At 45.1% G+C, this 25,667-nt stretch overlaps 3 protein-coding genes across 4 annotated transcripts in view; 2 read left to right on the top strand and 1 right to left on the bottom strand.

Moving 5' to 3' along the window:
* Positions 1 to 5,389, top strand: part of hecw2b (HECT, C2 and WW domain containing E3 ubiquitin protein ligase 2b) — a 57,480-nt gene extending 52,091 nt beyond the window's left edge. The window contains 4 exon segments of the mRNA XM_036128536.1: positions 22 to 136; positions 613 to 698; positions 1,018 to 1,130; positions 1,743 to 5,389. Coding sequence (XP_035984429.1) covers positions 22 to 136; positions 613 to 698; positions 1,018 to 1,130; positions 1,743 to 1,854 — 426 coding nt within the window. The 3' untranslated portion in view covers positions 1,855 to 5,389.
* Positions 5,390 to 7,472: 2,083 nt separating this feature from the next.
* LOC105936532 (protein SON) overlaps positions 7,473 to 25,667 on the top strand; it is a 30,168-nt gene continuing 11,973 nt past the window's right edge. Inside the window, exons 1-15 of the mRNA XM_012877434.3 lie at positions 7,473 to 7,582; positions 7,970 to 8,149; positions 8,931 to 8,965; positions 9,725 to 9,930; positions 11,521 to 11,711; positions 13,288 to 13,466; positions 14,661 to 14,913; positions 14,986 to 15,179; positions 15,285 to 15,437; positions 16,511 to 16,686; positions 18,275 to 18,409; positions 19,465 to 19,551; positions 19,650 to 19,859; positions 22,263 to 22,373; positions 22,482 to 22,598. Of these exons, the coding sequence (XP_012732888.2) occupies positions 7,500 to 7,582; positions 7,970 to 8,149; positions 8,931 to 8,965; positions 9,725 to 9,930; positions 11,521 to 11,711; positions 13,288 to 13,466; positions 14,661 to 14,913; positions 14,986 to 15,179; positions 15,285 to 15,437; positions 16,511 to 16,686; positions 18,275 to 18,409; positions 19,465 to 19,551; positions 19,650 to 19,859; positions 22,263 to 22,373; positions 22,482 to 22,598 (2,310 nt within the window). The 5' untranslated portion in view covers positions 7,473 to 7,499. The remainder of the gene's footprint in view (positions 7,583 to 7,969; positions 8,150 to 8,930; positions 8,966 to 9,724; positions 9,931 to 11,520; positions 11,712 to 13,287; positions 13,467 to 14,660; positions 14,914 to 14,985; positions 15,180 to 15,284; positions 15,438 to 16,510; positions 16,687 to 18,274; positions 18,410 to 19,464; positions 19,552 to 19,649; positions 19,860 to 22,262; positions 22,374 to 22,481; positions 22,599 to 25,667) is intronic.
* On the bottom strand, positions 22,605 to 25,090 carry LOC118557791 (DNA-directed RNA polymerase II subunit RPB1-like). 2 transcript variants are annotated; one of them, XM_036128129.1, is made up of 2 exons: positions 24,500 to 25,090; positions 22,605 to 23,974 (listed from the first exon to the last, which is right to left on the bottom strand). In XM_036128129.1, the coding sequence occupies exons 1-2, from the start codon at positions 24,917 to 24,919 to the stop codon at positions 22,907 to 22,909; spliced, it is 1,488 nt and encodes a 495-aa protein (XP_035984022.1). In that variant the 5' UTR covers positions 24,920 to 25,090; the 3' UTR covers positions 22,605 to 22,906. The 2 variants fall into 2 exon arrangements, with proteins under 2 accessions (XP_035984022.1, XP_035984023.1); XM_036128130.1 differs by lacking the exon at positions 24,500 to 25,090 and having other exon boundaries at positions 22,605 to 23,041; positions 23,332 to 24,481.

The raw sequence follows: 25,667 nt of genomic DNA, 5'->3' as shown, positions 1-25,667 counted from the left end.
CTGATAAACGTGGTTCTCCAGGTGGTGGATGCCAGGCTGGTGTCTGTGTTTGATGCCAGGGAGCTGGAGCTGGTCATAGCTGGCACTGCAGAAATCGACTTATCAGACTGGAGGAACAACACAGAATACAGAGGAGGTACACAAGGACCGAAGGACGCATCACTGAAACCTTCAGCTTTGTCAGAAATAAGACGGGTTCTGCACAATGATGCAATTTGATAAAAGTGTTTTTCCAGGTCTGGATAAGTGAGGGAAATCAGAGGTTTTGGACTTTATTTCCTGTCCTTCCATCTTTACTGTCTTCTTTTTGTCCTTTCTTCTACACTTTCTTCATTATCTTTCCTTTCTGACTTCCATCCTCTTTGGTTATTCTTTCTTCCTTGTCTGTGTCCTCCTTTCCTAGTGTCCTTCCTTCTTTCCTTCAGCTGTGTGTGTCAGACTGGTTTATTCTGCCTCCATATTTAAAGCCCCCCCGCTGCAGAGACGTCTGCCTTAGGTTTACATGCAACTATTAATTGTCCATAACACACAGGAGTAGGAACGGCGGGTAATTCTGCAGTAACCAAACAGCAGGTCTACTTATACCAACCCGGGGGGGTGTGTTGTGTTCAGGTTACCATGATAACCACATCGTGATCCGCTGGTTCTGGGCCGCCGTGGAGAGGTTCAACAATGAGCAGCGACTGCGACTCCTGCAGGTAGGCCTGCTTTGTTCCATGCAGTGAAATCTACCGCCTGTAACTGAGAGCATTACAATATTTATTCAGCCAGTTACATCCAAAAAGGGGAAACTGGTGTATGATTGGGCTTCTTTACACGTGGAGGGATGCATTTCAGACGTTTCAGAGATATGCACCAGCAAAAGTCTTCTGTAAGACTCTAATTTTCATTAGCGGCATTCACTTCATGGGTAATGAATCTATAATATATGGGTCTGCCTTTTTAAACTGAAATAAATAAACTTTAACTTAAATGTGCTGGATTTCCAAACTAACTCTGTTCCCTCTCTGTCTGAAGTTTGTGACGGGAACCTCGAGCATCCCATACGAGGGCTTCGCCGCGCTGCGTGGCAGCAATGGACCCCGCAGGTTCTGCGTGGAGAAGTGGGGGAAGATCACTTCCCTTCCCAGGTGTTTGATTTTGATGGGATCTTTAATAGGACCTGCATGACAACATGAAATAGGCTAATATTTCTATATATCACCAAATCATACCCAAAACTAAACAGTCTAAAAAGGTTGATGAAGGATTATGATTTTACGTCTGAGGCTTTGCCACCCAAACCACGGTGAGAGGCATTATCTAGTTCCCTTCCTACCAAAATGACTCCAGGAGCTCATCAGCTCATCACCCAGGAGGTCACTAATATCTAATGTAACTCATTGGCTCAGTTAAGGTCACATGTCATGACTCAACAATAAGACAGAGAGACTGGGTAAAAATGGCCTCCATGGAGAGTCCTGAGTTCAGAACCACTGCTGACCCTAAAAAGGCCCGTTTAACTTTGACCAAACCTCTTGCAACGACACGGTGGTAAGGCAAGGCAGGTTCTTCTGTAGAACGCATTTCAGCAACATAACTAACTTTACACACAGCCTTAAAACGGGGACAGAAGGTGATCCCAGTGGTCTGGAAAGAAAAACTCTGAAGAAAACTTCAGGGTGTGTCGATCAAAACCTCTTTAAGAGATAAAGTCAGCCGATAACCGTTTTTAAACTCTACTCTGTGTGGTCTTTCCCCAGAGCTCACACATGCTTCAACCGACTGGACCTGCCACCGTACCAGTCCTTCTCCATGCTGTACGAGAAGATGCTGACCGCTGTGGAGGAGACCAGCACCTTTGGGCTGGAATGAGACGCTGTCTCCGTCTGTCCGCTCCGCCAGGCCTCCAGGGTCCTCTGCACCGCTTTTTCCTCTAAGGAGAACCTAAAGGCTTGATAGGAGGAAACCCAATGAAGCCGTTTTAAAGCATGCAGGTAAACGGCGGCAGTGTTTGGCTGCTAGCGTTGACTGACTGGTTGGTAGTAGCCAGTGAAGAGAGACTGATTGGCAAAGACTGCGGCGCTGCTGGACCTAAAATCACAAATAGGAAAAACCAGGACTGCCGTTCTGAAAGGACTCCGCTGGGGAGGTAGACACTTTATGTTGCATCTTGGGTAATTTTGCACGCTTTCACCTGTAAGATAGAGACACATGAAGCCCTACACTGCCCTCAGGACTGACGTCAGAGCTGCTGACACCTGACCAGTCAGAGACCTATTTTTACACCACTCACAAACTAAGGAACTGTTTTTCTCACTAAACCTAAGCTACTTCAGCTTATTTTATTTCATTTTTTTTGTTTTTTTTATTTGGACCCATCTACGAAAAAACCTGAACGCTCATCAAAAGCCGCTCCAAGTGCAGCACCCTCTGGTGGCCAGTTTAGAAACTGCATGTGTGTAGACGATGCAGTTGTTCTCTTTTGGCTGTAAGTTTAACATCAGTGGGAATCTTTCCACGGACTTTTAAAGCTAACAGCTCATTTTGTTAGGAGCTTTTGTATTAAATTCCAGTATTTTCATTGACAACTGGGGATTTTTTTTAGTGGTGGAATGGAGACATTTTGTGATCTGAATGTAACTAACCTTGAGATGTAGGTTGTATCTTTGTCAAAATCATTTCTAATATCAGAGGACATCAAACCTCCTTTACCTTGTTTAGGTCTAAAACTGCCTGCCTGCGTTCTCCAATGCATCGTAGAACACACCATCATAATCATTGACTGGTTGATTCCTTAACGAAGAGAAGCCGGCTGTGGGAGAAATGAGTCCATCCTTCATTTTTACATTGATCAACTGCTAAACGGATCAGTCCACTGCGTTTATCAGTCGCCTTTTTAAAGCAGCTGTGTGAGCTCAGAGAAGCCACTGCTGCTGTAAATGTTAGAGACAGGACAGGAAGGAGATGAATGAGGTTGAACGAGCACTCCTCCCTCCAGAATGAGAGATCATCAAGGTGTGCAAAGCTGCAACCGAGTGAAGCCCAGATGAGGCCCAAGCGACAGGGGTGTGCTTTCACGACAAAGCACCATGTTTGGTGCAAACGGACATATCAGCACCTGAAATCACGTACGGCCTGCCGAGCGCGGTGGTGGAGGGCTCGTGGTCTGGGCTTGTTTCCAGCCACATGAGTTTAGACTGGGTCCATCTTAATGAGCAGGAGTAACGCTGTACAGCAAAGTGGGCCAGAATCCCTCCAGATGGATACGAGGAGGAAGAGACCGGGGCATGTGGCGGCTAGAGGTGGCCCTACGACCCGTTGGCTTTGCTTTACCCTCACAAGGCTTCAGCATTTCCACATTAGTGAAAATAATAAGTACAAGGTCACATCTTATTCATCTGAGGGTGTATTTGTTTCTCCATCCCAAACGATCAGCCCTTAATTATTTGTAATGTTTTCTGACCGTGGGCTTTGATGAAGGAGCGTGGTGCTTGGGGGTCCCCAGGTGAAGTAACATCCTGTAAATGCACGTCAGAAGCTGGAAAAGGGGGCTCCCATCTTCACAGGAAGACCCCGAGCCGCAGCAGGTCATCAGGCCCGTGCAGCAACCTGGGGCTGGCCGCAGCGCTTATTTATTTATTTATTCAATATATTTTCTGTGGAATGTATCTAAGTAACTGAGTCACATTGACCCACAGCTGCTGTGTCTGTTTCGTACCGTGTTAAACGTGTGATGTGTAGGTCGGCTGGATAAAGACGCAAAAGTGTCCATACCTGCTGAACCTCTCCAACATTTCAACCCTATGCTTCCATGCATTGGGACTGAGACTGAGGCAAAGTATTGCCTAGTTTTTCAACTGGAAGGAAAATGTGCCATATGTATTCAGCCCCTGGATAAAACGTCCGTCAGGAGTCCATCAGTAAACAGTCCAGCTGTGTGCACCTGGATCTGACTAAACGTAGCTGTTCTGTTTGTTAGAGAACAGCGGAGAACGTGGTGAAGAGCTGAGCACCAGCAGACGGGTCGGGGAGATGCTCATAGTGGAGCCATGTTGGAAGAATCAGATGAGACCAAAATTCAGCTTCTTGGCCGATATGTGGAAAGCTTAGAGTGGCAGAAACCCAGAGGAGGCGGAGTCTCCGTGAAAACACGGCGGTGGCCGCCTCGGGCTGCGGAGGAGCTTTCTTCAGCAGGTGAGAGCTGATGGGAAAATGTCCCAGGCTGCAGGAGACTTGAGACGGGCGTGGCCTTAAACCTGCTGCCAGAAATACGCTGAGATAGTTTAGATCACATTCAGGTGTTAGAATGGCCTAGTCAAAGGCCAGACCTAAATCAACCTGATAAGCAAAGCTGACAGGGACAATCATAAAGGAGTTTAAACAAAAAGTACTATAAAAAAGCACTGACTCATGGGGGTTGGCCTATAAATCATTTTCCTTCCACTTAGGAAGCAAAGGTTCAGTGGGTGTGAATACTTTTGAATTGGTCTGTGTGAGTAAAAACAGCTGTAGACGGCACACATCACAAAGCGAAGCCTTTCTTTCTGTCCGTGTCACCAAGTAGTGGGTTTCTGCTGGAGAAGACCCTTAGACCTTCTCTGGATGAGCACCAACCACTCCACTGTCCCTCTGAATGTGTCCCTCATGCACAGACTGGGGTTCTAATCAGGCACGCCTCCTGTGCTGTAACGTCTCCTTTCTGAAGCTCAGAACGCTTTGTAGCACGGCCACCCTGATCAGGTTTACAGGATGTAGTCTCTGGTGTCACATTCCACTTCTCACTAAGAAAAGAGCGCATGCCTTTATGCACCGTCGTCACTGCTGCAGAGCACACCAGTTAGCAAAACCCGTTTTTAATCCAGAGCACAGCACAACCTGGACTGCAGAGCCGGTAGGTGGCAAAGCATCAGCTGCATTGGCTGACATGGTACTTCTTTTCATTTGGAGATCAATTGGCTAAATGTGTAAAATATCTCCCATATTTGCAGTTTTCCTACTGACTGGTGTCTTGTTTTCATGGTTCCTGTTGTCGATGGAAAGGCCCTTCATGCAACCAAAGACAGTGAGACACTGCCTCTGTTCTAAGTGTGTTTATAAGCAGGATTTCTACCAAGCGGATGGGGGACGTATTCCAATCAATCATTCTTGTACTGTTTTCCTTGTTCGCACTTTGAAAGAACAGGGATCATCAGAAATGAGTGGGAACGTTTGTTGATGTAGAAATGCCAGTTCTCCTCCTGCAGGGGGATCTCCCTCACTGAATGCACTAAACTGTGTGGCTAACCAGAATGTACCAAAGTTTTCAGCTGAAACAGGCTCCTCCCACACTCTGTACAGTGCACCATACTTTAAATATGAATGTCGGTTAGCTTCTCTCTCTTCAAATAAAATCTTCTCTGTATGCACATTTGTTTCTCCTTCAGTCTTTCTTCCATGCCTTTTGAATTGTGTTGCATTTGTAAAGCTGGATTCTCCTAATGCAGTTTAACCTTTGCACTGCAGAGGTCTGAGTCTCTGTGATTATGACGGATCCCACACACTAGGAGAGTTTCCAGACTCTATTATATAAAACAGCTCAGAATGTATCCTGTCCTGCCAATTTCACCACTTTAATTATTGAATGTAACAGGCAGCTTTCAGACACTGAGAAAGACGGAGTACACCGAGGGGCTGGAATGGATCTGATTCAAACTAACCAAAGCATTTCATTGGTCCAAATTAGTTTATGCTTAAAATTGAATCACCTTAAAAGGATAATAGATGGGAAGGTGTATTTTAAACTGTTTTTTTTTTTTTTTTTTTTTTTTTTTTACGTTTAGGTATTTTACAAGCATACAGGGAAACTGAAAGAAAGCTCTGTGACAGTAATGTGAGCGTCTAATATTTATTGAGGATATTAAGAAATAGTCAATACCTCCAAATGGAAAAAAGATTACATTTAGAATCATTAAGAATTATGATCAAGTAGTTGGGACTCAGAAACAGAAATTTGATTTGGTGGTTGGAGCATTAAATATATAATATTCTTCTTTAGCCAAAGGAAACAAATAGGGGCATTCTATGACAGGTTCAGTTAACTAAAATAAATAAATTAAAACAAATTATTTAACTTGATAATTGTTATTATTATGACTACATTCCAAAAAAAAAAAAACATTTTTGTAAACATCATTTTTTACGTAATCTAGGTAGAATTAAGTGGACAAATCAGTTAGTTTCATTTTCTGGATAAAAAAAGGAGCTAGAATTGCACTTCTGCTCAGTTCTGCTGTTAACTGCAACCAGTCTGTGGAAATAATAAGAAACAGCTAAATATGTACAACATATTTAGACATTTCTGCCAGAATAGCTTGTTTTTAAAAGAACAACAACAATAATAATAATACCAACAATACCAATAATAGTAACAACAATAATAACAATAAAATTTATAATTATATAATAATAATAATAATAATAATAATAATAATAATAATAATAATATCACTTTATTTGAAGGGGTGTGCATAAGACTTATATTACACTGACATAAACATGTCATAACACCTGTCATGTACATGAAGGAGTCTTTATGATTGTCTATGACTGTTATCATTAAGTGTCATTTGGTAAGTTATGACACTTTTAATGCAAAACTGACATTGTTTATAATATTTTTTGTACTGACATTTAACCAAGAAACCATGACCCGTCATAAATATGTCATAATATGTCTAATTATAAACCTTTAAAAAGTAATTTAGATGTAAGTTTTACCATTACATTAAACTATTATATGTGACTGGTCTTAACTTTGGTCATGAGACCATTTTAATTGTGCCATTAATATTTTCCCTTACCGCAAGTAAAGTTGAACAAGTAGAACTATTTGCAAAGATGTCATTAAGTGTTATTATGCCGACAAAGGCTGTAATAACACAGTCATTGTTAGGGCAATATCTTCCTTGATCTTAGTTACAATGCAACAATTTAGACTTGTCTTATTACACTAACAAATGCTTAAAAATACCCAAACAAAACCAATTGACAAGAGATACACTTTCTTTTATTTGTTTTGCACAAGCCTTTGTTTTCTTCCTCAAACCCACCTCGCCTCACTATCCGTTCAAAACATAGATCCAAATAACTTTTTAAAGGTTTATAATTGCACCTATCATGGCAGATTTATGATTTATGATTCCTTAGTTAATGTCGAGTTGTCTTAACAATAAATTTTTAAACAATGTCAGCTTTACATTGAAAGTGCCATAATTTTCCAAATGACACTTAATGACAGCTGTCATTAACAATCAAAAAGGCTCCTTCATATTCACGACAGTGTAATATGTCTTATGATCACCACTTCAAATAAAGTGTGTTATTATTATTATTATTATTATTATTATTATTATTATTATTATTATTATTATTATTGAGTCGGAAAGGAATGAAGGTAGCGCAGGTGCCGGATACTAGACAGCAGCTAACAGCGAGTTGAAGTTGCTACCCGGTCCTTTTTTCTGGTTGCACACCGAAACATGGCGGCCAACATAGAACAGATTTTTCAGGATTTTATCTTACAGAAGATCCGTGAGATAGAGGAGCAGAAGGAGGAGAGAGGGTATGTAGGCGGTTCGGGGTTCTGTGGTTCTGGGGTCATGTGCTGGTTCTGGTTCTGGTTCTGGTTCTGTCCTGCAGGCTGAATGGAGCCGAGCGTGGCTCTGAATGTTAGTAACTAACCATGCAGGCTGCAGGAAGGACAGCGGCTAAGACATCTCTGCAGGTGTTCAGGCTGCCGGAAAGCGTCTGTCGCCTTTCTGCAGATGCTCCGTTTAGTTTTAGACACGTTTGTTTATCTACGGCGGGCCGCTGGGGACAAACCGCTCTACTAGCAGCTAGCAGCGCTAAACTAACGTTGCTCTGCTTCCACGCGTGTCTTCTGAACGTTCTCGCGGTGTTTCTAAAAGTGTCAGAGGGTTACATGTGATGTTGTGATTCGGGTTTCCAGCAGCGAGGCTGCAGGGCCGGACCGCGAAGGGACAAGTCCCGACCCGGACCCCAGCGAGTCCCAACGGAGACAGAGGAAGCCCAAAAAGCACAAGAGCAAGAAGAGGAGGCGGAACCACGAGAAGGAGAGCAGCTCAGAGTCCGGAGCAGAGATGGAGGGGGAGAGGAAGCATCAGCCCAGGTAGAACCTGTTTGGTCTGATTGGTTAACAGTCAGGTCTGGAGATCCCAGGACGAAGCAAAGCCTCAAGCTTGTCCGTCCTCTAACCTCTAAAAGCATTTATTTCATTTAAGTTAGTCAAGTACATAAAACCAGGCATCAGCAGACCAATGGACGCTGCAAAGAGCCCCCATCATAATTCACCTTTTATCTTTACAGTTTAATGAACACTGAATTGTTGTAGATAGCAGTAAGGTGGCTGACTCCACACTAGGTGTGTCAGTGTCCTGTTACTGGGAAATGTGCCTGATTTATTTACTTTTCTGTATTTCTGCTCATTTCCCTCTACAAGGAAGCTAGATTCCAGTCTGTAAGGGAAGAAGAAAGTGAACTAGAGGCTAAGAGCTCAAAGTTCTCCATAACAGTAGGCCATGTTCCTGCAGAGGAAGATTGGTGCGTCCAAGATCCAGTCTATCTCTGTACGACTGTAAAAAATCAAACTAAAACAACAAAGTCAATCCCAAAGCATATGCTCCAAAGAGTCATGCTGTCACCAGAACGGCTCTCTATCATCCTATGTCGGCTCAATGTAGAAATAAGACACATAATCACTCATAGCATCATATAGCCCAAAAAAAACCAACAGCAAAAATGTATAACAGGAATTATACCTGCTGACTTAGGCTGACTGCCTAACAAAAAGTTCTTCTTCTTCTTTTTCAAATGCTAGCACAGGCTGCTGCTTTTGGTTCAGGGTGCATGTTTTAAATGGGACTAACCCGTCTTGTATGTTCACCTCGTAGGAAAGGAACACCGGCTTCAGAGAACAAGGAGCAAGGTGAGTCTCTCTAAAGCACATCTGCACTTTCTGCAGCTGCAAAGCTGCTTAAAAAGCCAAAATCCAACTTTTAGTCCGTGGGGGAAACTACGTTGTTGTAAAATAAAGTCAGCTGGTTCCCCTCATTAACCCCTTAAAATCAATGTGGTAACTAAAGCATGTTTGGTTTGAGCTTTATTAAGTTGTTATTAGTAATAGCTGGCTTCCAGGGTGGCTGGGGTATAAATATGATGTGACACACCGGCCACGAGGCTGGATGAGGAACCCTGGATGAGGAACCCTGGATGAGGAACCCTGGATGGGACGGCACCACGTCTCCGTGAATAGTGTGTTCTAGAACCTTCTCTGTATGCCATGGAGTTCTAGGGATGAAGCTTGGTCCAAACAGCATGGTTCTGAACACAGCAGCAGATCTCCAGCAGAATGGATGAAAGGAGGTTTGAGTGGCCTAGTCAAAGTCCACACCTCAGCCAGATTATAGATCTATTTCTGTTCTGGTTCTACAACATGCTGGATCATGGGCTGCACTTACGTTACACACTTTTGGCTTCATCTTTATTTAAAAAACTAACAGTGGGGGAGATGTGTAGATTTAAATATTCAGATAAGAGTTAACAGAGGGTGCACTTTCTTTTCCTGATGGCTTGTAGTGTGAGATTTTCAAATCTCCCTAGAGAAGGTGGGTGGTTCTGTCATGGTGCAACGAAGGGAGGTTGTGAAAGTGGCCGGTATGTAAAAATGTTTCTGAACTGTGACCAGGTGAAGACCACGGCAGGAAGTCCAGGTCCCAGCGAGAACGCTCATCAGGGAAGAAGAAGAAGAAAAAGAAGAAGAAGAAGAAGAAGAGGAGGCGGAGGAGAAGTGGAGAGAACACGTCAGATTCAGATTCAGAAACGGGGTCCAAGCAGGTTAATGAAGGTTTGCGAGGCCGACAGGAGCAGCTGCCGGACATCATCCCTAAGCAGGTAGTAATATTTAAAGCTAGGAGCAGCTCAGCATGAATAAAGGCTGCCTTATTGTTTATGTCGCCTTCTATGGACACAATACTATGGCCCAATTAAGTCTGGGTTTACTAACTCTTGTTTTTCCATCTATTGTATGAGTTATAGTTTAGCATCTGGCAGCTAAACTTATTAATAATATTAATAATCCTTTTTGTAATTGTAAATCAATTCAGGGGGAATGTGGGGTTATACAGACTTGAATCCACAGGAGAGGAAAAGGCAGAATTGAGAGGATGCTCAGGTTTTTATAAATATAACTATAGAACGGTAGCAGGCAGCAAGTTCTGGTGGCTCAGAGAGCCCATTACCCATAATGCACCAGTGCGTTCCTGTAGCCACGGAGTGGTGTTTTAATGCTGCCCTTTATTATGTCCTAAATCAGGTGGATGTGTCTTTTAAACCTTAAGAGCTAAAACAAAGCGTGCTGCGTGCTCACGTCAGTAGTTCTCTGATTGGTTCTGACCGGTTCTGACCGGTTCTACGATCAGAACCGGTCTGATTTACGGTGTAAGTCAGCCTGGCTGGCCTGCCTAGGTCAGCAGGAACTCCCCCTGCTGCTCTAGAAGGTTGCTGGTTCTGGACCAAAGACGCTGGACATCCTGGAGGTTCTTTGCTTTGGATTCAGAGCTGGTCAGAAGACAGAGAGTAAACCTGCTGAATCATCTGCTGGATAATCTGCTAAATAATCTGCTGGATAATCTGCTAAATAATCTGATGGATAATCTGATGGATCTTTAAAACCAAAGATTTCCCAGAAGAACAAAACGTGTTGTTGATAACATCTGGTGATCAGGCCCAGTTTGATTGGTCAGCAAAGCTCCTTCCTTCCTTCCTTCCTTCCTTCCTTCCTTCCTTCCTTCCTTCCTCCCTCCCTCCCTCATGTCCTTTCCTTGTTATCTACTTCTGTTCCTCCTGACTTCCTGTCGGTGCTTTTTTGTAATTTTATTTATTTTATTTATTATTTTTTTGCAGGGCCCATATTAAAGGCCAGTGCAGAAATGTCTCCAGCCCCTAACTCCTCAGGGGATCAGAATAAACCCAGCCTGAGCTCACCTGATTGTTAACTAGCAGCAGAAGATTATTCATGTCAGGAAACTCTTTAACATGTAATCTAAGGCTGCACACCAATATATCCTCCTCTTAATGAGCAATATTCACATGACAGAGCTGTGAAGGTGCATTTTACACGTTAATGTGACATTTAGCTGTTTGGACGGAGTCTCAGTCTCAAAGCCCCCTCTCCTGTCGGCCTACTTTGACGGTTTAGTTTAGCTTGATCTATGGAAGGCTGATTAACCCGTTGCATTATCTAGTAGTGGGATGTTTTCTTAGTTTAATGCTGAGCATGCTTCTAAGGTTTAATGCTAGCTTTAGCTAGAACTGGACCGTTTCCCTCTCCACTGTTATTAGATAGTCTGCGTCAGTATGAGCCTTAGGTCATCCAGGACTCTTATTCTGAAAAGCTGTTAGTTTTAGATCTAAGCTGCTTTTTCATGAAGTCACACATTCATGTCACCTATTTGACTCTTGCTGTTTTTCACTGGGAAACAGGACAGCTCCAATAAAGGAAGTGGAGCTGAGAAGAGGCTGGGCAGCAGGAGCCCGTGTTCTCCATCACATTCCATCTCTGAGTCCCATTCCTGCTCCGTGAAGAGCTACGCCCCCCCATCACTGGGGCACCACTGCCAGAGATCGCCCAGCCGCTCACCGCCCCCCTCACACTGCCAGCGCACCCAAACCAGGTATTAGAGCTTATGCCCTGACGGCTGAACGGCTGAACGGCTGAACGGCTTCCTGTTGACTTCCTCAGTCCTCTCACTGGTTTTCAGACTGTTGCACCGTGCGGTGACCACCAGTCTTAAAATAGTTTGGACTTTTCAGTGGACTGTAGTTTCCCCTGCTGATGACTGGTTAGAGCTGCTCAGGGAAAAAGTGTTTTAATTAAACCCCCGGCTGTTGAGACGGGTCTCTGGAAACGGCTGTTATTACTAGAATTTGGAGCTGTGGCTTCGCAGCGTATGCAACAGACTGCTGAAGGCATGCAGTGGCTCCTACTGTCTAAAACATCTTTTTCTGTGATAAAGTCAGTCAGCTCTGTTTACTAGGGCAGAACAGAGGACACCAGAAACAGAAATTCAAGGTTATAAAGTAGCTAGGGTACTTCTGAGGTAAAAGAAGGCACTTTAAAAGAGAAAACAGGTGGACTTTTGGTTGGTGAGTCCTGAAAAAGTCCTCTAGAAAAGGAACAGGGAGTCATTTTACTTTCCCATCATTTTAATAACTGTCTTTTCTTCAAGAACATGACGGATGTACAGAGTTGTGGCAGGAATAAAGCTAACGAGGCATTTAATGAGGCTGTGGAAAATAGAAGATGAAGCTAGACTGAGAGGTCAGGAGTAAACATGTTGAGTGTGGGGGGGCAGGCTTTAATACAATGGGGGAAACCCTGTATTGAATGGGGGGGGGGGGGTCTGGAGTAGCAGGTAGTGATGTCAGAGTGGTGCAGGACATGTAAAGGCAAAGCTAGTTTTTTTCTAAAGCACTTTTCAGCAACATGACTATTGAAATGAGTCTTAGTGTAGCTGTAGCCGTTAGACGGTGGTGAGGTGTGACAGAGGAGGAGGAGGAGGAGGAGGAGGGAGTGCATCATGGAGGGGCTCTGAGCCCCTTGTTGTTTGCTGTGGGGATGGACAGGCTGGCTGACAGGAAGTCAGACAGGAATCTGCATGGACAACGATGTTTGCAGACGACATCGTGATCCACGGTGAACATGTAGAGAGACGGATGTTTGCCCCTGAAAGGAGAGGAGCCACGGTTAGCCAGGATCCATGTGTGTGAATGAGGAGGAGGAGGAGCCAAAGTGGAGCCGTCAGGTTACATGAGGCTGAGAGTAGACAGGTGGAGGATTTTACGTCCTCAGGGTGAAGAGTGCAGAGCAACAGGCCGGCGTGGAAAAGAGGGAGGAAAGGCTGGAATAACGAGTGAAGAGAGGCAAACAGTCTCAGGGAGGATGAAGGATGTACTAGATGGTGGTTTCTGCCACGGTCACCTGGTCATGGTCACCTGGTGATGGTCACCTGAGGCTTTTTACATGACAGACCCGTTTATATACAGCATATACAGTCACACCTCACCTGTGCATGCTGTACATCCCTGTTTGATGCTAGCTCTAAAGCAATACGCTGAAGTTTAGTTTATCTTGGCAATCGCTGAAAGCTTTTCTATCTAAGGCAGCACCCCCCCCCCCCTCCTGAATGAGCGTCCATGTGTTGGTATTGATGGTGTTATTTTATTCTGCTGTGGTGTGGTTGATTGTAGCCCGTCTGAGAAGAGAGGACATTTGTACGAATGCGTGCAGGTCAACCAGTGTCCTTCAGGGAGGCTTCAGTCTCCGCTGGACGTCCTGCACTCTGCTCACAGCTCCCTGCAGGCACAGGACACAGTTAAGGAAAGACTAGCAGAGCCAACAGAAAGTCCAGACCAATCAGAAAACCAAGGTAAGGCTGGTTCAGCGATGTTAAATGCACTAAATGTCACCATCAGATTAAATGTATTCAGATTACAAACCAAAAGATAACCAGATTGTGCCGTTTATTTGTGCACATAATCAATGAATCTGATCATAATGTGCGTTTATATGCACCCAGCTTAATTCAGAATAGAACCACTCTGACATGTGCAGTGATCCACAGAAGAAGAACTTCCATAAACAAAGCAGGATGATACAGATTTGGATCTTCTGAGCATCCAGGCTGGACCTGCAGCAGCTTCTAATTTCTGTTGAGTCGTTACTGAATAAATAAAAATGTTGAGCTCTTAATGTTTAGAATAGGAAGGTTGTCTCAGGAGCTTGCTGACTGAAAGGCGTCAGTCACACATGCACAGTTACTTGATCCTGACAGGCGTTTCCATGCATGTTGATCAGATTATTAATCAGCATAAACCACCGTCTCACTCAGATTACAGTTTCATTCCCATCCACCTTAATCCCATCACAATATTCCCATTAGCTTCTTTACATGACGCATTGTTATTCAGATCTGCCTTTATTACGATTACTTTTGTCCATGTAAAAATGTTTTTCAATGTGTTTGAATAATATTCAAAGGTACATTTATCTGACTGAGTCCATTAAGTGAAACGCATAAATTAATTCCACACAGACGCATGTTTTAAGCCTTTATTTCCGTACATTCAGTAGAGTTTCTGCTCCTGTCCAACCAAAACACATCATTTAAGATTAGAAAATGAAATCAGACCAATAACCAATAAATAATTTTTAACACAGATATCTAGTGTTAGTTAATCGTTTGTTTAATAGCTGCTTAAAGGTCGTTATCTTCAACAGGTTCTGTTGGTCATCATAAGGCATATTCTAGTTTATTTATGTGTTATAAATCTGAATAAGGCGCTAAAGCAACACCAACGTCAGTATGAACAACAAAGACCAAACAAAACACTACTGATAAGATTACATAGGTTTGAAATATACGGGTTAAATGGTGGTTTAAGAGATTTTACCAGAAGCAGGCCTTGTGATAAGGGCCTTGTGAGGAAGACACTCATCCAGAGGGAGCAGTCCATCTTTTTGGTACAGAACCGTTGGACGTAGAGGAAGTAACTCTACAGAGACCTATGTGTAGCTTTAAATGTGCATCATGGTCTTACATGTTGAAATGGTAAAACTTCAGGTTCTGGCTCGTCTGGACCCAAGCAGCCCATACCCTCTGAACCGGAGCAAACCCAGAAGCTAAAGGCGTCAGAGAAGCCCAGCTCCCATCAACATTCACCAGCAAGGAGGAAAAGAAAGCAGTCCAGGTCCCCACAGAAAGACGTAGAGAGAAAGTCATCAAAGAGGCGCAAGAGATCCAAGTCCCCCTACAGGAGCTACAGGAGAAGGTCCAGGTCCAGGAGCCACTCAGCCAGGAAGAGGTCACGCTCCAGGTAGCTGGTTTTTCATCCTGCTGTGGCTGCAGCCGCCAGCACCAGGACTGATGTCAGCCTTGGTGTGTGCAGGTCGGCCCACCGGCGCTCCAGGAGGTCCCGCTCACGCTCAGCGTCCCGCAGCCGGAGGAGGCCCACCTACAGCCAGAGGGACCGCTGGAAACGCCAGCCCAGCCACTCCCCCGTGCTCATCCTGCGCAAGAAACGCTCGCCTCCAAGGAAGGAGCGCAGCAGGAGTACCAGCCCGAAGCGCATCAGCGAACTGGGTCAGACATCCTGAGTGTTACTCTTTATTTCTGTGTCTTCCTGGCTCACTGCTCCATGTGGACGAATGGTTTTACCAAGATGATGCTAAATGTTTCTCACCTCAGATAAGGAGCAGCTGCTGGAGATCGCCAAGGCCAACGCGGCCGCCATGTGTGTGAAGGCCGGTATGCCCGTCCCTGCCAGCCTCAGGTCCACCATGCTTCCTCTGGCCCTGCCGGCCATGGCCATGAACGCAGCCATGGCCAGCATGACAGCCGGTATGATCCGCCCGCTAAACGCCCACAAATCACTGTCTGAACGTGTGACGCCCGTCCACCATGTTGGTTAGGTCAGCTCTGATCCTCTGAGCTGCACATGGAAACCAGGGATTAAAACAATCAAAGCGTGAACAACAGTTTTCTCTCCATGTTTGACCTTCATTTAGGCCAAACTGAACTCACTGCAAAAACAGAACTAAAAATAAGTAAAATTTTCGTGAAATTAGTGTATTTGTCCTTAATTTGAGCAGGTAAATAAGACTATTTGCCAATGGAATAAGATTTTTCCACTTAAAATAGGAACAATTCATCTCCATCATCTTATTTGAAGTGCAGGATGTCTAATTATCGTATTTTAGGGGTAAAGATACTCATTCCATTGGCAGATAATCTTATTTACTGGCTCAAATGAAGGACAAATAGACTAACTTTGAGAACATTTTACTTGTTTTTAGATCCGTTTTTGCAGTGCTGGTTTGGGTCAGTTAGGAGTAGCAGAATGATTTCTGTTGGCTAAAACCAAGAGGTGATGTCAAGGCTTTGTAAGCTTATTTAAGGCCAGTTGTATTTATACAGCACCAATTCACAACTCGTGTCATCTCAAGGCACTTTACAAAGTCAAATTGAATCAAATGACACAGAATGGTCAAAAGGTTTCCAGTCTAAGGAATTATCTCCACATCTGGTGAATAATGTGGGGTACCAGGGTGAGAGCATCGTTTCTGTGCGGGCATTTTTCTACAGGAGGCACTAGTGCTTCACAGAGTAAATGGCATCTTTAGGGGAAAATAGAAGTAACTGTAGGACACTAATAGGTCGTACAGATGGACATTGTCCCTCAGCATCCAGCCTAGACAGAGGGCTGAAGGAATAACGGGGTCCATGCTCCAGCAAATGTCTGGCAGACTCTAGTGAGAAGCTTGTGGAAGGGTTATGGTTATCTATTTTCTCTCTGAATCTTCTGGCGTCTAGCAAATAATCCGTTTCTGGTGGTCCTAACTGAACTACCTAATGGACCTCTTTATTTTATTTATTTTACCACCTCCTCTGGTGTGTTCTGGTCTCCCTTGCAGCTTCTGTGACTGCAGCTCTGTCCAACATGGGCACTCTGTCTTCGCTGCTGCCTCTGTCCTCCATCAGCAGCAAGCCCCCCGGTCTAGCCGTCCAACCCAGCGCCGCCGCTCTGGAAGAGGTGAAGAAGAAAGTGGCCAAGCAGGCCAACAGCATCAGCATTAAGGAGTTTACCGATGTAAGTGTGTTCCCACGATCAGAAAAAGCCCTAAAATCAGGAAGGAGTCATCAGTGGGCTCTCAGTCTGGAGAATCAGAGGCTGTCCTCTCCGTCTGAACATGCATATCTCAACGTTACTGTTACATCTGCATTTTAACAACAAAAAGCAATTAAAGAGCCAAAAATCCACTTAGGATCAAGCATGTGTTTGGATAACACACCAACTACTTCCATATTTATGTAATAAAAAAGCACAGTCAGTGCTGTTAAATACAGCACTTGTCTAAGTTATATTTCTAATAAAAACATACTTTACAGCCTAAAATGGTGAGAAACTACTGCAGACAAATGTCATCTAGGCTGTATGACGTGTTTTTATACAGTATCTGGAAATCTTCCCTCAATTATACCATAGCTGCTCCTCAGCGTTAACCATTAACTAAACAATGTAATGTTCAAACATATGGGAGCAAATTCTGCTTCACAGCATGGCTGGGCGTTAAATTGAATTTATCAATTCATTCAAATTTCATTTTTGGATAATTGAGATTGTTTTGGCCAATGCTCTGTGGGGTTTCCATAAAACGTTGCATTACATCAGTCCTGACAGGGGAAAATGTTGCAAACAGGTGCTGGTCTTAGAATTAGAATATTGTGACCAAGTTGACTTCCTTCAGGGATTCTATTGAAAAAGTGAAGCTTATATATTATATTATATTCATTCATTACACATAGACTGATATATTTCTAGTGTTTGTTACTTTTAATTTTGATGATTATACCTGACAACTAATGAAAGGAGAAAATGTTACCAGACAGCAGAAACAACTAAATGTTTGACGTGATGGGATTAGTAATAATTAGTAGTCTTTTTTTAGTAAAGAACATGTATTTTCTGTCGTTTTTTAGTGAACACGCCTATCAAACGTAAAGTAGCGTACATAGCTTTGCCAAGAGGAAGATCTGGTATTCAGATTATTGACGTGCTTTGTTAGTAAAAATTAAGGACAGTGTAAAAAAAAACCTCCAGTATTTTTGTGAAGCATGTTTGATACCAAACAATGTGCATTATTTGTTAGTAGCTGATATAATAATGGTTTCTCTGTCTAGAGAGTAAGAATAAAAACGAGGGAGCCTGATTTGACGGGTGGAGCATTTTGATGCTGTTAGCCAGAGGAGACAGGCTAACTTGAGAGAAGCAGCCGTCTATCCCAGGTTATTGTTGTAAAGAAATAACGAAGCCTGAAGTCTGAAAAAGAGGCCAGACGCATGTTTTGTCTGGGATCTGTCAGAAAACAATAAGAAATCCACTGTGATCTCACTTTAGAGTGCTATCCAAATATTTCTTTGAACGTAGACATTGACTTGGCCTGGCTGTATACGCCAACACGCTTCCCTCGTTTAAGATTAATTTAAGCCTTTTGTAGGTAACATGTTGAGGTATAGCTTTATGATAACAGACATCTAAAGGCCTCCCTTCCATCCCTTGTATTATTCAGAAGCTAAAAAACAATTTATTAATTATGTCCAGGGCTTCAGAATGGATGGATGTTAAGACCTAAAAGTGTTGAGACTAAAACTGTTTTTATTGTTCTTTGTGTTTGTAGAAATGCAAGATGATTGCAGACAGTAGCGGAGAGCTGCCGGTGGCACTACCTCATGTTTCAGATGATGAAGATGATGGTGCGCTCTTTGGAGGGTCTTCCATTCGAGAGCAAAAAGTCATCAACTTCAACATTAATGTAATTTTCACTTTCTTTCTCACTACAATTAGGACGTTAACACTGAAAGGGCAAACTGGGTGTAAATAAGCATGTGTACGTGTGGCTATGACGTAATGACAACATCTTCATTCTGTTTTGAGTCCAGTGAGCTTTCCTGTGAGGAAAGACCACTTATGACATAAACTACAACATGAAACACCAAAATTCTGACAACATTCACAGAAATGTTTAAATTTCTGGTCCAGTTTGCATCGGTATTCTTACTCTAAAGCCCACAGGGTTCAGGTTTCTGTTCTCCAAACAGTTGTGATTCCAGAAAGCTTTTTGGTCAAAGAGCCATTCATCGGTTATGCAAGTCTCACTTTTTTCCACATAATGAATTTGTCCTATTCGTTCATTTGACTGGGACAGTGAGACAAACAATGCTGCTGTAGCTCATTATCAGTAAATAAAGCCCTTCCTGTATAACCTGAGAATGGTTACATTTATAAAAAACACCCGCGGTCGCCATCCCCCGGCATCACCACTTTATGATAGCTACGGCACAAACTGTGCTCATCTTATATGTTTTCAGAACTATGCCTAATTTTATGCAGCTCACTTAATGCAGATGCTTTGGTAGCAGCTCTGGGAATTAATTACCTACATGGAGCATAGTGTAGGCCTATTTGTCCAACTACTTGGAAGAAGACCGATTTTTCTCAACCGGATACAACAAATGGCTAGTAGCACATTTTGATGGATATTACGAAGCGTTTGGTAATTGGGGAAAAACAGGGAAAATTATGGTTATAGCCATTCATCGATTATGGCAGACATTAGGTGGACTGTAAGGAATGGAAAGGAAATATGTTTGTATTTTTCATGTGTATATATGTTATTAGAACCGTTAACTTACCCTTCCTATCCTTCCTTTATTTTATTTTATTTTATCTTATCTTATTGTAACCCCTCCCAGGTTGTCTGTTGAATGTACTGCGAGGTTCATAAATGTTTTCTCAGTTCCACTAACATTGCTGTGGATCTTTGTGAAAAGCATAACAATGAGCATCCTATTGTTGCTGTTCTTCCAGAACACAGCGGCTCGTTCAGCAGGGCGCAGTGATGCAGACATGGCCAAAGAGTTTCCTGTGTCTTCAGGATCCCAGCATCGTAAGAAGGTCTGGAAGCCTCTGTAGAACCTAGAAGGATTCTCCTCTGTTTGTCTCACGTCTTAAAGCGTTCTCCCTGTCATCGTCTAACGTCTGGTGACGTGTAGGAGGGAGAGGGAGTGGTGGCCTATGGAGAGTGGGTTCCAGTGGAGAAAACGGCGGACAAAGCTGCAGCTACAGCGAAGAAGGCCGCGCCAAATGTTCCCTCCTTACCGGCGGGTGAGACGGCGTCAGAGCCAGACTTACCAGACGTGGTGGAGCAGCAGCCGGCCCCCGTGCCCGACAGCGACAGTGTTTTTCCTGAAACACGGCAGCAGGTGAGGCAGAAACTCTATAAATGTTGTGTACCGTGCTTCTTTGGAGGCTGTTCTGGTGAGAGGTGTGTTGGTATTTTGGTTAAACCAGCCTGTGCAGCATTAATAAATACATCTAGTCTGTTTTGTTTTCTGTTAAAAACCAAAATCTTCTCCTGCTTAAACGCTTGGGATTCCCAAAGCAGCTGCTGGCAGCTCTAAGGTGTTTAAGGTCCTGTGTTCCAGCTGCTGTTTCAGTATTTTGGTCGTTTTAGGCTTCATATAAACAAAAATCTGCTGCAGTAAGCCTGTGGACTGTTTTTGTTGTTTTAGTGAGTTAATATATGGTCACTAACAAGAGATTCTGTAAATGTTCAGTCATGTTAACATAAAAACCAAGGCTAACCCCCCCCTGTCCTTGTGTCAGTTCATTTGTGGACCAGAAGGTGGCGCTAGACTCATTTCTGCCAGTTCAGAAGCACCAGGCTGCTGACACTGACGCTGGCTTTTAGCTGGAAACATGGAACAAACCTGCCAGGTTTACTGTGTGGTTTTTTTAAAACAAGTTATGGACTGGAATATATATTATTATATTATTAATATAGATTATTTAGGTGTCATAAATTCATGTTTGGCATATCAATGACATATTGGGCCAGTTGACTTTACAGTATGTGCTTTAAATGTTTTGATGGTAAAGAAATCTGTGAGTAAAATGGAGGTGTAACATAATGGATATCGTCATTGGAGTTCTCAGCAGTAGAATTACAGGTAATTCTACTGGAACATCAGGAACATTACATGTTCCTGATGTTCCTGATGTAATGAAGATAGGGTTTCCTGGGCTTTCCCATGTTCTCTCATGTCTTATCAGATGGTAAGAACAAACAAAGATACATAGTTTCTTGAGAATCAGTGGAGGAAGCTAAAGATTAGGGTGATGGCAGGGAGGCCTTCCCCCTGTGGAAACATTCTTGTCAGCAGTTCTATGAAGGCTTTGATGAACACTGAAGAAGAGCGAGCTGAGAATACGGCGCTGAGGTCACTGCTAGCGTCCCCATGTGAGCTTTGAGCAGGAAGCAGCTGTTTCTGCAGAGCAGCAGGACTCGGTCCTCTCTGGGCGAGCACCTGCAGGGAGAGACGGCTGTAATGAGATGGCCTGTCAGCGCTGGAGCTGATCACACATCACTGCCAGCGCCTCTGGGCTGTCAGCACAACTGATACCAAGAATAACAAGACACTCAGACTCTGAGTATTTACGGTTAGCCGCCACTGTTGGATGTGTGGCGTTCTGGTGGGGTTTACATTCTCACGTGGCTGAAGATCCTCTGCAGGCAGGAGGGGCGTTATTCTGAGAGAGAACGCTTCAGCACACCCATGGCTGTGTTTACAAAGGATCCTCTGCTTCCATTAGAATAAAGCACACAGGTAGATGTGAGCCGCATGCAATCAGATGAAGAATATATAAATGACCGGGTCTGCAGGGCGCTCTCAGAAGTCTGATTGTGTCGCCACACAGAGCGACATTCTGCACTAGTGTTTGCAGACTGGGAGACATAAAGTAGAGCAGAACCTTAATAAACTGAACCAGTTTGACTCAAAGTTGGAAAAATGTCTCGATTTGACGCTCTGAGTGTGTTTAAACAGCTTTTGTGAAAATGCTTTGTGAGAGGCAGAAAAAAAAAAACCTTCCAGATACTAAAACCATTCTTTTACCAATGTTCACACACTTTCTATTGTTTATGATAAAGGACAGATAAGACGAGATGAGCTCAGCGAGAGGGAGACCAAAACCTCCAGGAGGAGGGGAACGCTTTGCTTGTCAAGGATCCACACGTTTTAGGTTTATCTCATTTACTACAGCCATAATGGAGCTTTTCATAATAATTCCTTTATTTCAGCCGTACCATATGCAGGCTGGAAGGATTAGACCGATGGAAGGCGTTTCATTTCTGGAGAAGGGGCAAAAGTCACAGCTGAGTTTAGAAAAGACACAATAAATGTGATAGGACTCAGTTTATCTATAATTTATCAGGGACAGCTATTCAGTTGCTTGTTAGTGGAAAAGGGGAAATGTGCAAAGGAGCAGAGACTGAGGCTACAACGCACACAGGTTCCCATAACTGGACGATAACTGATGGAAAGATGTTGTCCTGGCCGATGATCCAGTCTCAGCTGCAGCATTCAGAGGGTTGGGTCAGAATGTGGCCATAAAAGCCTGGATCCCTCCTGCTCTGTAGCTGTGGTGGTGGGTTAGTGGTGCAGGGATATTTTTACCACTCTAGCAGCTAAGCCTCAGAAAGCTCTCCCTAACCCTTTAGTTTACGGCTGGACCAAACCTCTAAATGTTCATGTTAGCGGCACTCAGCCCTACCCTGCTGGACATGACCTGCAGCGCCTCAGATTTCCCCGCTTCTCTCTCCTCAGCCCGTGGACATCTCCCAGGCTGTGACGGAGAGGATCAAAGCTCAGAGGCGATTGGCTGAGAACCCCTATGACATCAGCGCCATTTGCATGCTGAGCCGCGCACAGGAGCAGGTAGAGTACGGTTAATCTAATGTTTAATGAAACGTTCACTTCTGGCCATGCTAGGCTGTTGATGCAGATTCTCTGGCTGTGTGAGCTAACAGCAATGTTGTCCCACAGGTGGACGCCTGGGCCCAGTCCAGCAGCGTCCCCGGCCTCTTCACCGGCTCCACTGGCGCTCAGGTCCTCAGCTCAGAGGAGCTGTCCTCCAGCGGACCACAAGCCTGGCTGAAGAAGGTAAGACCCGTGTCACGTAGCAGGGCGGGGCTCTCTGAGTCCGGCTCACAGAAGTCATCCCCACCGTGATGTCATCAGCCGCCGATCAACCCCACCAGGGGAGCTGAGGAAGGCATGTGGCGTCACAGCTGCTAGCTGTTAAGAACCGTGGCTCCTGCTGTTGTTTTGGCTGTTGTTTCGTAGAAAAAGCAGATCCAGACGTGTTCTACGACTGGCTGGACTCTGGTTTTAAGCTCCACCGACAGGCAGCCTTTCTAAACAGAAAGGGAAAAGAATGCATTCGATTCAGAAGCTGGCCGAGTTTTAAACTAGCAGCAAAGGAGACGTAGTTGATGAGTTACTGTCACACGTGGACACGGCAGCTGAGCCAACCGTTCCTGATCATGAGCGCCGCCTGTCCTGATGAGCTCCAGGACTTTGGCAGCATGGATGATGGAGACCACCTCCCAGACTGGGAGATGATGGAGACCACCTCCCAGACTGGGAGATGATGGAGACCACCTCCCAGACTGGGAGATGATGGAGACCACCTCCCAGACTGGGAGATGATGGAGACCACCTCCCAGACTGGGAGATGATGGAGACCACCTCCCAGACTGGGAGATGATGGAGACCACCTCCCAGACTGGGAGATGATGGAGACCACCTCCCAGTCTGGGAGATGATGGAGACCACCTCCCAGTCTGGGAGATGATGGAGACCACCTCCCAGTCTGGGAGATGGTGGAGACCACCTCCAGGTCTGGTATATGATGGAGACCACCTCCCCAGACTGGGAGATGATGGAGACCACCTCCCCAGACTGGGAGATGATGGAGACCACCTCCCAGACTGGGAGATGATGGAGACCACCTCCCCAGACTGGGAGATGATGGAGACCACCTCCCAGTCTGGGAGATGGTGGAGACCACCTCCCAGACTGGGAGATGATGGAGACCACCTCCCAGACTGGGAGATGATGGAGACCACCTCCCAGACTGGGAGATGATGGAGACCACCTCCCAGTCTGGGAGATGATGGAGACCACCTCCCAGACTGGGAGATGATGGAGACCACCTCCCAGACTGGGAGATGATGGAGACCACCTCCCAGACTGGGAGATGATGGAGACCACCTCCCAGACTGGGAGATGATGGAGACCACCTCCCAGACTGGGAGATGATGGAGACCACCTCCCAGTCTGGGAGATGATGGAGACCACCTCCCAGTCTGGGAGATGATGGAGACCACCTCCCAGTCTGGGAGATGGTGGAGACCACCTCCAGGTCTGGTATATGATGGAGACCACCTCCCCAGACTGGGAGATGATGGAGACCACCTCCCCAGACTGGGAGATGATGGAGACCACCTCCCAGACTGGGAGATGATGGAGACCACCTCCCCAGACTGGGAGATGATGGAGACCACCTCCCAGTCTGGGAGATGGTGGAGACCACCTCCCAGACTGGGAGATGATGGAGACCACCTCCCAGACTGGGAGATGATGGAGACCACCTCCCAGTCTGGGAGATGGTGGAGACCACCTCCCAGTCTGGGAGATGATGGAGACCACCTCCCAGTCTGGGAGATGGTGGAGACCACCTCCAGGTCTGGTATATGATGGAGACCACCTCCCCAGACTGGGAGATGGTGGAGACCACCTCCAGGTCTGGTATATGATGGAGACCACCTCCCAGACTGGGAGATGGTGGAGACCACCTCCAGGTCTGGTATATGATGGAGACCACCTCCCCAGACTGGGAGATGATGGAGACCACCTCCCAGACTGGGAGATGATGGAGACCACCTCCCAGACTGGGAGATGATGGAGACCACCTCCCAGTCTGGGAGATGATGGAGACCACCTCCCAGTCTGGGAGATGATGGAGACCATCTCCCAGTCTGGGAGATGGTGGAGACCACCTCCAGGTCTGGTATATGATGGAGACCACCTCCCCAGACTGGGAGATGATGGAGACCACCTCCCAGTCTGGGAGATGATGGAGACCACCTCCCAGTCTGGGAGATGATGGAGACCACCTCCCAGACTGGGAGATGATGGAGACCACCTCCCCAGACTGGGAGATGATGGAGACCACCTCCCAGACTGGGAGATGATGGAGACCACCTCCCAGACTGGGAGATGATGGAGACCACCTCCCAGACTGGGAGATGATGGAGACCACCTCCCCGACTGGGAGATGATGGAGACCACCTCCCAGACTGGGAGATGATGGAGACCACCTCCCCAGACTGGGAGATGATGGAGACCACCTCCCAGACTGGGAGATGATGGAGACCACCTCCCAGACTGGTTCTGAGCGGGGAAAGGTGGGCCTCCATGTGCGTGTATCTCAGCAGGTGACCAGCGGTGTCAGAGAAACGTCTGGATTTGCAGAGTAACCCAGCTGTCACTGACAAATTGGGCTATATGGTGTGAAAGTTGATGACATCCCACCTTTTCCCGTCTGCAAAAACACTCCTACTGACCTTAACTTGGCTCTGAGACGGATGGCCCAGTTTAATGAGACGGCTTCAGGTGTGAGCGGTCGGTGGAACAGCTGCCAGCTGACTTTCAGAGCCCTTCTCTCCAGGCTGACTCCTCCAAATGAGTCTGCAATTTTTGTCTGTGGAACAACGGATCAGTGGCGTCCTTTAGGGGTGGGTAAGATGTTTAATGTGGGTTTACTTCCACATAGAAGAGAGCAGTAAGATTATCTGACTTTATTACGTGTTTTAGAGTTTATATAATCATGTTGTCTTACCAGAACCTTTCAGGAATCTCACCACAGCATTAAGGTCTGTCACAGTGTTTAACACTTTGACTTGTTAGTTCGTTTGGAGGACTGATGTCCAACAAAACTATAATAAGAATATTTTGATTAATACCTGTTTTAAATAGTCCCTGCTTACAGACATCTTTGTCTACAGGGCGTTTTTGTTGCCCATGGTTAATGCAGAGAAAAGCCCAAATTAAATAGCCCTGGCAGTTCAATTCAATTCAATTCAATTTTATTTATATAGCGCCAAATCATGAAACATGTCATCTCAAGGCACTTTACAAAATCAAGTTCAATCATATTATACAGAT

This window comes from Fundulus heteroclitus, chromosome 24, assembly GCF_011125445.2.
Source record: "Fundulus heteroclitus isolate FHET01 chromosome 24, MU-UCD_Fhet_4.1, whole genome shotgun sequence".
Lineage (NCBI taxonomy): Eukaryota > Metazoa > Chordata > Actinopteri > Cyprinodontiformes > Fundulidae > Fundulus > Fundulus heteroclitus.
This window is presented reverse-complemented; position numbering and strand designations above follow the sequence as displayed.

Excerpts from the sequence above, each read along its gene's own strand:
- LOC118557791 (XM_036128129.1), bottom strand. The coding sequence starts at position 24,919 with ATGGAGGCCCACCTTTCCCCGCTCAGAACCAGTCTGGGAGGTGGTCTC. Across the intron at positions 23,975-24,499 it reads ATCATATACCAGACCTGGAG|GTGGTCTCCATCATCTCCCA; the intron begins GTGGTCTCCACC and ends CAGTCTGGGGAG.